Genomic DNA, 13,265 nt, shown 5'->3' on the forward strand with positions numbered 1-13,265 from the left:
TACGAATAAGCTGCAGCACAGTTATCTCACATCTCTACATTAGTGTAACCGCTATAGGATAATTTTACCTATAGGATATAGGTGAAAAATACCGCACGTAAACAACACCGCACCTATCATGTTTGCTGTCACCGTATGAAATATTATCAAGGAGAAAATACCAAGCAAAAACATACAGAAAATGCTTCAAAATAATTAGATGAAGCAGTAATAAATTAACGATAGTGAACTGTAAACTCATCCGTAATTTCAATGAAGATTCCAAAATAAATCGAGATACCGTTTTACCTCTCATCGTGTTGACTTCAGTCGGCAGCAACGCTAACAAACACGAATGAGGAAAATTAATGCAGTGGACACTAATTGATAAGTACAGCAATAAATGGTTGTAAATATTTATGGAAGTAACCTGCTATTGTTCTTTTAGTGCAGAGCAAGAGGTTGGCTTGTCAAATGCCACAATTAAGAACAATTGCATGCTACGCAAATAGGGCGCATTTAAAATGAGATTCAGAAGTTTTCACAAGAGCAGTTTATGGAAAGGCCGATTTTTGGCTTTGTAGTGCATAGGTGCCTGGGAACGCAGAACTCTTTTGCCGACGATGATTAAACTAATGTTATCCCCCGTATAACTAAGTTGTCGATCAAACTGTAGGCTAATTCACGTCAACGACTGAAGAATTTGGTTTAGAAAATAGATTGTGCTTGATTGCATGATTAATGAAGAGGAAATTTTTTCAAGGAAATACGGGATTTGAGGCATTGCAAAAACAGTTTAAAAAAACGCTATGCTGGCGTCAACGGACCTCATGTATCACTGTACCGAATCGATTCGCAGTATCGTGAAAATTAAATAACTTTGAACAAGAAAGACCCAAAAACCATCAACAAACCAGAGCCACAGACTCTTGTCAAAATTTAGTGAGTAATTTGTACCCGAATAATTTTTAATTTTACAATGCACAGGTGATGGATCTAATTCGAGAGTTACCCTTTATAATTTTATTATTAAACACTGGATAATTTCTATCAAGCCTATTATTGAGGAATTGGTTCATTTTACCCAAGGTAAAAAGCTGCAGCAAACGCTCACTGAACAGAGATCAAATTACTGTAAGGCTCAAGCTGCACGTAAGTCCCAACAAGACTGGCGTGGGAAGAGCCACCTTCCATTCCAGGGTTTAGGGATCCTTTGTGAAGTGCAAGATATTTCTAGAGTTAATAAAGAAGCCTCTGTTTCAGAATGCTCTAGAATAAGAGTCTCATCCCAGCTCATTAGAATTAATTAACTCGGCCCGCATCTTGCATTCGTATGCAAGAGATAGGAAGATGCATTAGCTTATTTTCTATTTTGCGTGCAATTATATTAATATCAAGCAGCAGCACTCGTAATATGATTGAAACAATAATACCCTTGACGTCAGTTCAACAAGGTTAGCAGACTAATTAAGTCCGATACAATGCGCTAACACTAAGTATTCTGCAACTAAGTACCGTTTAAAAAAAATCATATCACTCTGCCTCAATTCAGCACAAAAAACATTCATGCACCGGAAATGGACGATTACTTCAGGTTTTTTACATGCTGCCTAGCTCCTGCAGTCAATACATTGACCAAATACACGAGGAAACTCAGTTTCGCGAGATGTCCATAGGTGAAGGAGGAGCAGCGGGGTGGTCAAGACTCATGGTCTCGGGCGTTGGTGGGCGTTGCTGTTTGGTGGTCGCTGCAGTGTTCAACCTCGTGCTAAGAGATGCACCGTTGCTGCCGCCAGCAGAACTTAGGCCAAGAGAGGCATTGTTAATGCTCATAGAATTAAGAGGAACTTCGACCGGCGCGCGAGCAGAACCAGATGCCAATGGTGGCATGCCTCCATAGCCGCCCGACTGTTGCAAAAGCAGTGATGACAGCGGAGATGAAGGAGGGGGAGGTGATGGCTTCACGAAACGCTCTGCTCCCCGACTTGACTGACGCACAAACTGAAGAGAAAATATAAATCAAGGTTGTTCACATGAATTAAAAATCTTAGTAAGTTATCAGGAAACATGATGATTCCATATCAACACTTCACTTAATATAGACCATGAAGCTTGCATAATAAACACTGCACGTTAACAACACCGCACGAAAACAACACCTCACGTGAAAGATACCGCACATAAACGAAATCCCACATAAAAAATAGCGCATGTTAACAGCCTGGTTTCCAAGAAATAATGGTGTCATACTACGAGATTAAAACTTGAATTTTGTTCATGGGAAATGGGAGAAACAACAGTCACATGACGTCATTTCATATGCTCAACCTCTGGTAAAGTACTTTAGTACAAAGATCTTTCATAAAATCTAAAAAAGTATTCCAAAGCAAGATAATATGTTCCAATATCAATCAATTATGGTAGAGATTAAACCCATTTATAAGAGAAAAACCTAGAGTGGATCCTGAGTTAGCGGCACTCACGTGAGAATGCCCAGAAGGTGACGAAGACAGCGCTGGGGGCAAAGCTGCATTGCAGTTTGGGCAGCGTGAGCACATCGGTGAGTTGTACAAGTACATCCAGTTACTGCTGGTGCTGCCGCTCCCTGGATTAAAACACAGGCAAATTTAGAGGTTGGATATTATAGATCTATACTAAACTACAAATAACAATGAGCTGTAGACCCTAACATTTTATTATGTATGAAAGAGTTATTAGCTTTTGCTGGTCCTCTCAGGGTAGATGAATATGAGTTGTGGATTCAGATTGAATAAATTTTGACGGGCATTATAAGTTTCAACTTATTCCAGATGCTAAAGCTCAGAATTTTAGCTGGTCTATAGTCATTTTGCAGATCACAGGAAACCATGAACAGGGTCAAATCAAGAACAAAATCATTATTAAAACTGGGGAGCATGTGAATATTGTACTCTACCTCCAAACGTCTTACTTGAAACATTCATCTATATATTTCTTGAACATTTCAGCTGCAGCTCATACTCTTGATTCCTTACATGACATGTAAGTTTCGAATCCAGTGATAAAAATTGGAAACTAGCACAAGAATTTTTAAAATACTTCTGACAGTAAATTCCGGGATGAAGAGAAGGCAATCATCTCTATACTTGGCTCCGACTTGCTGGCAAACTATTGAACCTGGTGGATATACGAAGATGGCTGCAATTAAGCACATGACGGAATTGTTGTAGCCTGCACTAGTGACCTGGGGACAGTGGCCTGCCAGGTGTGGGGGAGACCCGGTGACGGGCGTGGGGAGGAGGAGGGACGCTGTCAAGGACGCGGGTCTCTTCTTCCAGGTCCAGTGACGACTCTGACTCGGACAAATGTCGACACAGGGCCTCACGACGCTCGACCTGCACACAGAAATAAGAAGGTGCATATTTTGCATTCGCTTCGTCCAGTGCACAGGAGTCTCTCTAAGTTCAGTCAGCTATAATCATAATTAACAATGGATATTTGACTACGAGGAAAAATTACGATTCTGAAAAGAATGATTTAATAAAAGATGCTGATTGAGCATCCTCAGGACTGTAGGAGTGACAGCTCCAGCTTCCTTTCATGTATATTATTTCTATTTAATGGAGTATTTACGCTCCTAAATTTGTTGAATTACAGTAGGTTTTTAGAAAATTATGTTTTGGAAAAAACATTAAAGGAATATAATATTCCTCTATAATAACATACTAACTGAAAACACCATCAAAACGGCATGTTTATGGAAATTAGGTTGTATGAGTTGGCAAAGACTTGATAGATTTGATTCAGAGCCTATAATCACTTTGTTTAATACAACCATAAGCTGGTACAGTAGACAAGGTAATCATGATATTAAAAAATAAATTTCATGTTACCTCTTCTTGTAGTCGCCTTTGCAGCCTCTTGTTCTCCTCTCTGGTGATCCGCTCTTCCTGGGCAAGCTGCTTACTGCTACGCTCGTCTAAAACACAGAATAACTAAAAACAGTCAATAAACAGTATATTACAATATTCACAACAAAACTACAGGAAACAGTATATTACAATATTCACAACAAAACTACAGGGAAATGTATAGTTTTACAATAGTACAATTGTACGAAAAATTATGTAAGAAGCCAAAAATTCTATATTTATGGAATGGCACTAGTTTATGCTATCACCTTGCTTGCTGTCTTCATTTCAGGTATTAGGTATGTCCTTAACATCTGGGCATCGAGTCAAAAATGTGGGTCATTTTGTCCCAGAGACTACAGGAGGGTTGATAGTTTTTTTAAAGTTGGATTAGCTTCCAAAAGCCTGTACCTCATGAGATTCAGGACAGTCAATTGCATGGAGTGAGAAAGAAAAACACAGCAGTGAGTTTGTTTTGAGTTGATAAATAAAACTATCAACAGGACATACGCTGATCTTGAGTAGTAGTGAGCTGATGCCTCATGCGGGTGACCTCATTGCGAAGGTGCTGGATGTGACTCGAGATATTATTTGCAGCATCACCATCTCCACCAGCAAAGTCAGCTGGAGATGGAGGATTGCTAATTGGCTGTTCAAGTTTACCTTGCAATAACCTGCACATGAAGAAATGAATATTAATTTAGAAAGTTTTGCAATTGTTGAGCAATGTAGTGCTATTGTAGTGCAATGAGAGGCTCTGGTTGTGAGGGCTCTAGGACTAATGCGCAGTGTTGAGCTTATTTGGTTGCTCAAATACAAGTACCGTACCGTATATCATGGAATTTGCTGGAAGTTCAAAGTTAAAATTAATATTTGATAACTTGGCAATGTAAAATTGTCATAAAAAAATCAGTAGACACAGGACTGGAAATCAATGCATATATGTTAACAGTTTTAGACTGATCCAATAAGAATTTAATTTTAGGCTTAAGTTGCAATAACTAGCCAGAATTACTGGGTTACATTCATTTTTCAACAATGTATAGATACAGTGGTCATACAAAATTATTGAAAATAAACACAAGGGTAAATAAAAATCAAATCAATAAAAAACAAATCAGTCACTAGGCAACAAGAGACAACACCTTTTCTCTGCCTCTAATTTGTCCATGCGTTTCCACAGTTTGTTGACTAGCGCCTCCTGCTCCTGCTCCAATGTGTTCTCCAGTTCAATCTGAATAATATACAACAACTAGTCAGACACAATTTCATTGCAATAAATTGCTCAATTTTGAATTACAGTTAATCACACATTACTTCTAGGTAATTTATAAGGGAGAAAGGGAAATATTTTACCTACTACAAAACTGTAGCAAATATTTCAAATGGAATTACTTTTGATGAAAGAAGATTGCAATTTCTGTAGGAATTAGCATTAATTTTCAAAATATATTATTTTCAACTTTTTACTATTGGTAAACACATACTGAAAAACTAGCATTGTTTATTGTTATTAATATTTTCAGAGAGCAGCTTTAAGGCTGTTTCAATCACTCTTGTAGGATAGAGATGGTATCAATGACATTCTAGTTTTCTGCTGATAGGCAAAATTTGTCCACTGGAGAAAATAAAGCTAAACATGCTTTTGCAACAATAATCAATAATGGCTGAGACTGGAGAAAAATAGATTCACAAATATGCCACATACTTTTTCTCGACGCAGCGTCTCCAAGTCATTCTGCTTACTCTGTGTTTCTGTTTCAAGTTTTTCTATTTTACGCATCAATTTGTTCACTAAAGCTTCTTGCTCCTGCTCCAGGGTTTGTTCAAGCTCCACTTTCTCATTTCGAAGCTGGAAAAATTATATAGTTATTAAAATTTCAATAAATTAAGTTAAGTTTATTTGAGATATTTTTGCAATATGATCAGTAATGGATTCTCCACAAGGAAGATTCTCCAACTTCTAATATACACTTGTGAAAAATGTGTGAAGCATTAGAAATGAAAAATTAGGAAGCTGATATTTTATGAACCAATAGCATATATACTCACCTGAACAAGTTTGCGGGAGAGATCATTTGTGAGACACTCTTCTTCTTGTTCATAATTAAGAGCCAGAGATTCCTTTTCTTTCTTCAAAGTTTGAATTTTTTTCAACAAAGTGTTGCTGATGTATTCTTCTTCTTGCTCAGCACGGGCTTGCTGCAAAATACACATTTTAGTAATGGTGACAGTTAAACAGATTTGAAGTACTCATTCAAACCAAGGATTTATGAGGCCATAATATGACAATCAAAAACACACAGAAAAATTTAGATGCTCCCAGATGAAAATTTGCTACTAAAGAAGTACCATAAAATGGGGTAACTTAGACCACTTTTTTTTAAATGATGCCAATTTCTTACTAGCTAAATTAAACTTTAATTGAAACTTGCAAAATATAGGTCTATAGTCAAATGGGGTAAGACAGGATCGCAGCCTTCATGGGGTAAGAAAGGACCAGCCCATGGTGTGCATTCTAATTGCACTAAATTTAATTTAACAAAAGAATATGTTAGAGCAATCATTGCCTGTCATTTCAGTGTTTGTTTCAACCCTCTTCTGCAAATATTGAATTTCTGGCTAATTTTTAAAGAAAACCTATGTGAAGAACGGTCACAAAATAGTTAACCCTGTTTAGGAAATAAGCTCTGTCTAATGACAAAAAATTTTTTTGGCCAGGTTTGTGGATGTAGGCAGGTAACCTCAAGTAATAAGCAACTTTTGAGACATACTTGGCATTCCTACCTGCTACCATCACTGCCTGACATGTATTCTAAAATGGGGTAAAAAAGGACCGGACATGGGGTAAGACGGGACCACTAAATGATCCTGTTTTACCCCACAAACGGTCCTATCTTACACCACATATGGTCCAGTCTTACCCCACAAATGGTTCTCTATTACCCTACAGTATATCAAAAATAATTTTTAAATTAATATATTATTATGCAGTAACTGGAGTATTTTGGTCAAAATTTTTATCTTTTGCTCACTCTCACCAAATTTCTTTGAAAACTTCAATCTTGAATAAGGCATTATTGCTAAAATACTGGAGTTTCTTGCAAGTTTCTTGGACTTCTTATTTTTGCTAGCAAAAGTAAAGTATAAAATGATAATTAACTATGCCAGCTATATAATATCATCCATATTTTTTGCTCAAAAAGACTAAATGGATCATATGGCTGTATTTAATGTCAACAAAGTTTTCTCGTTACAAAACCTCCAATGTGACTGATATTGGAGTTGACTTCCCACAACACAAAACAGTAACAAGTGGTTGTTTAATCAAATAAAGTCTTTCTAGATGGATAATATTGAATATCAGAATTGTACTTTTATTAGAAACCTTGTAACATAAGAATTACCAGTTGGTAGAACTTAGACCACCTAATGTCAGCCATGAAGGGGTAATATTGACTGGCTTGGAAATTAAGCAAAAATTACCATATATAAGACTCTGTAGAGTCTGAAACATATAGAAAAAACATAATAGGTGTATCAAACATAAAATATGTTATATATGGTAATTTAAAATTAATTTCCAAGCCAGTCTATGTTACCCCATCAGGGCTGACATTAGGTGGTCTAAGTTCTCCCATTGGGGGGCGGCGCCCCCCATTTGCAAACTGACTTTCCTAAAATTTGTCATTTGCACATGTAACTAGAAGAGTTCTACTACAATGCATCAAAACCTGGTATTATTTTACCAAAAAATGGAAAAATTGGAGGGGGTACTCTGACAGGCTTCAAATAATAGCTTTTTTCATGGGTCACATTTTTAATTTTTTAACCTATTAGATATGCAAACTTTTTAAATCTTCCTATTGTGTTACGTAGCCTCAGTATTAGGCCTTTAATGCCCATTGACAAAAATTTTCTATGTCAAATAGTTTCTGAGTTTTGGGTTTTTTTGTTGAAATAACAAAAAGTGGTCTAAGTTACCCCGGGAGTCTAAGTTACCCCATTTTACGGTAATTCAAAATGTTTATTTTTAGACAGAATAACTACTCATGAACTATGATGAATAAACAATAGGCAAACAGAAAAGTAAGACTAGCAGCTTTTTAAGAAGATACTGTTCAGGAGGTGCATGAAATTATGAAGGACACATAAAATTAATTCAGAGAAAACTTTTCAAAAATGTCTTCATTAACATGTCAATCAACCAGGGTTGGCAATGATTAAATCAAAATGATTAAATCATGTGATAAAATCACTTGATTTTTTTATAAAAAATCATGATTTTTTTTATTTTTTCATATATTTAAAAATATTGAGTGGCAGTCTTTAATTTATATTGAGGTATTGTTATTCATGGTTTAGTATAAATGTACTATGAATGACAAATTGGTATATAAACTTGTTGCCTTTAGTGTGTATTAGGTTCCAATAAATGGAATGTTTTTGGTACAGAGGCATCAAGTGTGCAATACATTGTCGATTAGTTTTAAATATATATATAACAGTCAATAACTTCTTATGATGAAACATTTCATAAACAAGTTTAGTCTCATTTTATAGCTCTTTGCCAGGGCTATCGAATGGCATTGTCAAAAAAATTCCATATGCTATTCCTAAGGTGCCAGACGCAAAATAAAGATTGTCCCCAGTAGCCCTGTTGGTCAGGGCTACTCTGGACAAGGGGAATAAAACTTCATTTCAAAACATTTGAAGCATGCAGAGCTTACTCATCCATTACTAACAGTACTCTGAAGTCATCCTCTTTCATTGTAGATGATGTAGAGGTAGAATAAATGACATTTTCTGTGATTTATACTTGTTTTTCCTTTATTGATATGATATTACCATAAACATTAATTACTGTCAACTGGGGTGACTTTGGCCTTGTTTTTGATTCATGCTGGAGTCCTAAATGCAGGGTGGTAAACGCCTGGGTCATAAACGCCGGGGTCATAAACGCCAGGGTTGTAAACCAGGACATAAACGCCCCAGTGACTTTGGCCATTGTTTATGACCATTTATGACCCTGCTTTGGCCATCATTATGAACATGGCAGAATCCCCCAGTTGAGGGTACCCTATTATTGATGGGATATTACTGTATTATTGACACAATATTACCATATCCATGAACATGCCATTGAGCATTTACAACAACCTTGTTCACTGCAAGCTTCATATCAGCAGCCTTATAGCATTTTTTCTGTATCTGTAAGCATACAGGACGGCTTGTAATTTGTGTGATGATAAGTGAACTTTTTTTGCTCAGCGTAATCAATGGTAAAGGTAAATGTAATCAATATTCTTTGTTTTTAATCAATTTGTTCTTAACTGGAGCCTTTGCTAACTGAGGTTCTATGGTAAATGCGTTTTTGGGGGTGTCCCTAATAGCCCTGGGGGGGTGTCCCGAGTAGCCCCGCCTTGCGGAAATGGCTGCCATTTCTTTTTGGAATGAGATAGGCAAATTCTGTCAATTACGTTTTCAGGCCGACACCTGGGTGCAACTTTTATGTAAGTAAAATTTTTTAATACGGCAAATATTTTTTTGCTACATACCTTAGCAGTTGTAACTTTACAAAATATAGTTTTTCACCATTTTTTTCAGGAATTTTTCAAAGCAAGTAAATGTAGTATTTTTCGACTTCCTTTATACTACATAGATAGGAAAAATGTTGACGTTTACGCCACTATTTTCAGTTTTGCAATATTCCAATTAGTTTCGCTACTACAACAGTTTTACGACGTGTCGGAGGCCTGTCCCAAGTAGCCCCCCTTGTCCCGAGTAGCCCCGGTTGATGGTACTTTTTTCGGAAAATTCACATGAACAAAAATAGTCTTAGATTTATCTTTTACATATGTGTATCAAGTTTCAAAGTGATCCGTCCGTAAATAACCGGAATAAAATTTCCACAAGAAATTGGAAATTGCCATTGAAAATTGGAAATTTTATTTCGGTTATTTACAGACAGATAACTTTGAAACTTGGTACACATATGTAAAAAATAAATCTAAGACTTTTTTTGTTCGTGTGAATTTTTTGAAAAATGAAAGAAAATGTGATATTATTAGAAAACTGATGGTTTTTTTAAAGGCAACTTGAAAGTACAATTTGGCAGTAAAGGGTTAAGCATTTCATTGAAACTTACACTGTAATTGATTAAAAATTCTTCATTTGTAAAAACTCAACATTCATTGTGCAACCAGTAAATGGAGCTTAATTATTAAAATTTTTGATTTATGAACTAAACCTTTGTAGTTAAACAACTCTGGACAATGAAACCAGAAAAATAAAAAATAAAATTGCCTTACACCCTAACAAATTCACATATATAAAGATTGAAATTAAATATAGTTTTTATTGGTACATCCGACAGTATATATGGTTGTACCATAAACAAAACACACTGTATGCACCACTTTGTACATACAACTAAATGTACTTACTAACAGCCTCCTGGAACACAACCTATTTGTTACCTGAAGACTCCGTGTAATTGTTTCATGGGTGATTTTTAAATAATGGAGTTGAAAATGTGCTGTTTTTCCCAACTTTTACAAAAAAACATTAGGCAGGGGATGTCAAAACAGGTGAAATTGACCAGAAGCATAGGTCTTTTTGTCTCATTCATGGTGGCTTCCAGGGCTGGCAATTCGTTATTTTTTTATTATTTTTTATAATTTTTTTTTTTTTTTTCAGCTTTTTTGTCTTTTTGAAATGTTATTTTTTTATGTTGCAATTCGCCTAATAACAATAACAGTATCTGGATGGCTAAAAAGGGCAGTTATTGCCTTCAAGAATGGCCAAGGTGGTGTTTACCACTTTGGGACTTTTGGGTAAATAATTATTGATAAATCTATTCATTAGCTTTGTAAAGTTTGTATGGAGCAAAGTAACAAGCTAAATGTTGACCATTCAACTGGCTTCAATATTCAAAAACACTTCAGGAATGTTGATCTTCTAAACATTGAAGAGTCACTTAACAGATAGGTAGCTGATAGCACAGTGGACAGCACTATTGATAGAACTACTAGTTTCATGTGCTATAAATCTACCAGATCCAGACTCTACTCTCTAAACACACCAACTATAGTAGTGACTGACTGCACTGTTCCCATTTAATTCAGACCAATAAACCAATACTAAACATAAACTGAACAACAATCAAACAAACCTCAAACAACTTGAAACAAGACTTATGTTATGAGAAAAGCTAACACTTTGAAATAAACCTGTACACAATTCAAACATTTTATTTCTATTTACTGCATTTAATTATTTTATAGATAGTTTAATAATTGTCATTATTTTGTTTCTAGTTATAAATTCACATATTCAAAGATTGAAATTAAATATTTCAATTAGAATACTGGTATTAGAATGGAAAATCTTTCTAAATGCCCAAAAGGTCAATACAATCTCAAGTGCCCATAAATAAGACAACAAGCTGGGCAATAAATAAGATTATAGGACAACCCAATATTCCACACTAGGTTTCAATGTTTCATTAACTGATGACTTTGGCATAATTTTCCAGTTTAAACTTGGGAAGGATTAGAATTTTCCTGCTAGTTTCTGAAATCTCACAGCTCCAACATGACAAATTTTTAGTACATTTGGAATCTACAGCAATCCCTTGATTAGCACGGTTTTGAATACCGCGGTTTTGATCAACGCGGAAATAAAATTTGCGACCTACCCTTAATCTACACGGTGCCAGTTTTGATTAGCGCGACTTTTTTTCACAACGCATCATTTTCCCGCCTCTAGCACAAATTTATTTACAAAGTTTATGCACGTGTTACCCCAAATCTCTAATTTTACCCTTAAACAGTCAAACGGCAACAATAAAATTTGTCTCTACTGTAAGTTCAGCACGTGTTAATATACAGTCTGACCGCTTTGACATGACCGCAACTATGCGCATAGTGACAAACCACAGAATTTTTAGAATCAGTTCATTTTTAATTTCCTCATTTACTCATGATTTAAACCAGTTTCATATGTAGGATAATGCAGGTATCCAGGATACTTTACTGGTCTACATATAGGACTCAAAAATGAACTTGAGGGAGAGTCTAAAAAACTCTCTGCTTTGCCACTATGACTATGCGCGATCTTCAACAAACGTTTTGTTTATTTGTTTACATTACGATGTTTATGTTTTTTCTGCAAGATATTTTTGGCAGAAACGGTAAAGCAATGCGGATTGCGGAAGTTGAAAATTTTATGAAATGACATGTTTGCGAAGTGCAAACCGCGATTTTTTAATCAAACAAAAATTTGTGACATTCGAGCCGCGAGATTTCATACCTACTGAAATTATATGATATTAGAGCCGCGATATTTCAGACAAAAATAGGACTTTTCCAGACTAAATTAGAGCCGCGATATTTCAGACAAAAATAGGACTTTTCCAGACTAGTTTGGAATCTTGCGGCCTGATCATCATTGTGATTTATTTGTGCATATTGTTAACAATTAGGCTAGATAGGAAGTAATTCATTGGTCAATGGGCAGATATCTTGTGGTTCCAGAAATGGTAGGAAAGCTCTGGCTGCAGCCCATAGCCCTAATGGTACCTAGAAGTTTTCCATGCTATGATCATGATGCTTGACTTGGGTTTGAAGATGATTAAGAAAAATTATATTTCTACTTCAAAATAGATTAACGAATAGCAACTGGTTGCATTATGATTAATGACTTTATCAAAAATCTATGGCATAATATACATAAAGCGATAAAGAAGCCCTGCTATGGTACTGTCGGTACTCGGTAGGTACAATATTCAACTCTTCAATTTTATTCTTACTATGTTGACTGATGCTTGTCGAAGAGCGCGATTTTCTTCTTGCAGGCTTTTTACTCGAAGCTTGAATGTTTCAAGTTCTGTTTTAAGTACTCGATTTTGCTGTTGGAGAGAATCAATCCTTTTCTGCCACTGTTCTCTCGTGATGGGTGACGGTGGCATAGATGGTGGCTGCATAGTAGGGCCATCGGCAACCGAAGACGAATCACTCTCACTAGCGCTATCCGCCATGTTTACAAAACGTGAACTGCTATGCAACTATAGACGAAGCAATACCATAAGATATATCATAGAAAACCGAAGTGCAGTAATAATTTAATCAAAGTCATTCCTATATGGAGCGGAGAAATAAATGCTGAAACTTTTGTATTCAGTTTAGCAAATTTCTTACTGCGAGCCCATACTTCCTGTGGTCTTTCATAAATTGACAATGCATCTATCTAATTGGTTTAAAACTTTAAAGAATATTAAGACATAATCTATGTATGCTTCATAAGATGAATGAAGAGTGCATCAATATAAAAAAAAACTAAAAATTAGAATATTTGAATCCAAATCTATTTCGGTTACATCAATTACATCTCTAT

General features: G+C 35.7%; 1 protein-coding gene across 1 annotated transcript; it reads right to left on the reverse strand.

The window, feature by feature from the left end:
* Positions 1–826: 826 nt before the first annotated feature.
* Positions 827–12,993, reverse strand: LOC108671283 (coiled-coil domain-containing protein 6). The gene is made up of 9 exons (XM_018158787.2): positions 12,682–12,993; positions 5,922–6,071; positions 5,578–5,721; positions 5,015–5,103; positions 4,380–4,543; positions 3,852–3,937; positions 3,203–3,353; positions 2,463–2,584; positions 827–1,980 (listed from the first exon to the last, which is right to left on the reverse strand). Exons 1-9 carry the CDS (start codon positions 12,907–12,909, stop codon positions 1,633–1,635), a joined length of 1,482 nt encoding a protein of 493 aa, XP_018014276.1. The 5' UTR covers positions 12,910–12,993; the 3' UTR covers positions 827–1,632.
* Positions 12,994–13,265: the final 272 nt, after the last annotated feature.

This window comes from Hyalella azteca, unplaced genomic scaffold (genome assembly GCF_000764305.2).
Source record: "Hyalella azteca isolate HAZT.00-mixed unplaced genomic scaffold, Hazt_2.0.2 contig2483, whole genome shotgun sequence".
NCBI lineage: Eukaryota > Metazoa > Arthropoda > Malacostraca > Amphipoda > Hyalellidae > Hyalella > Hyalella azteca.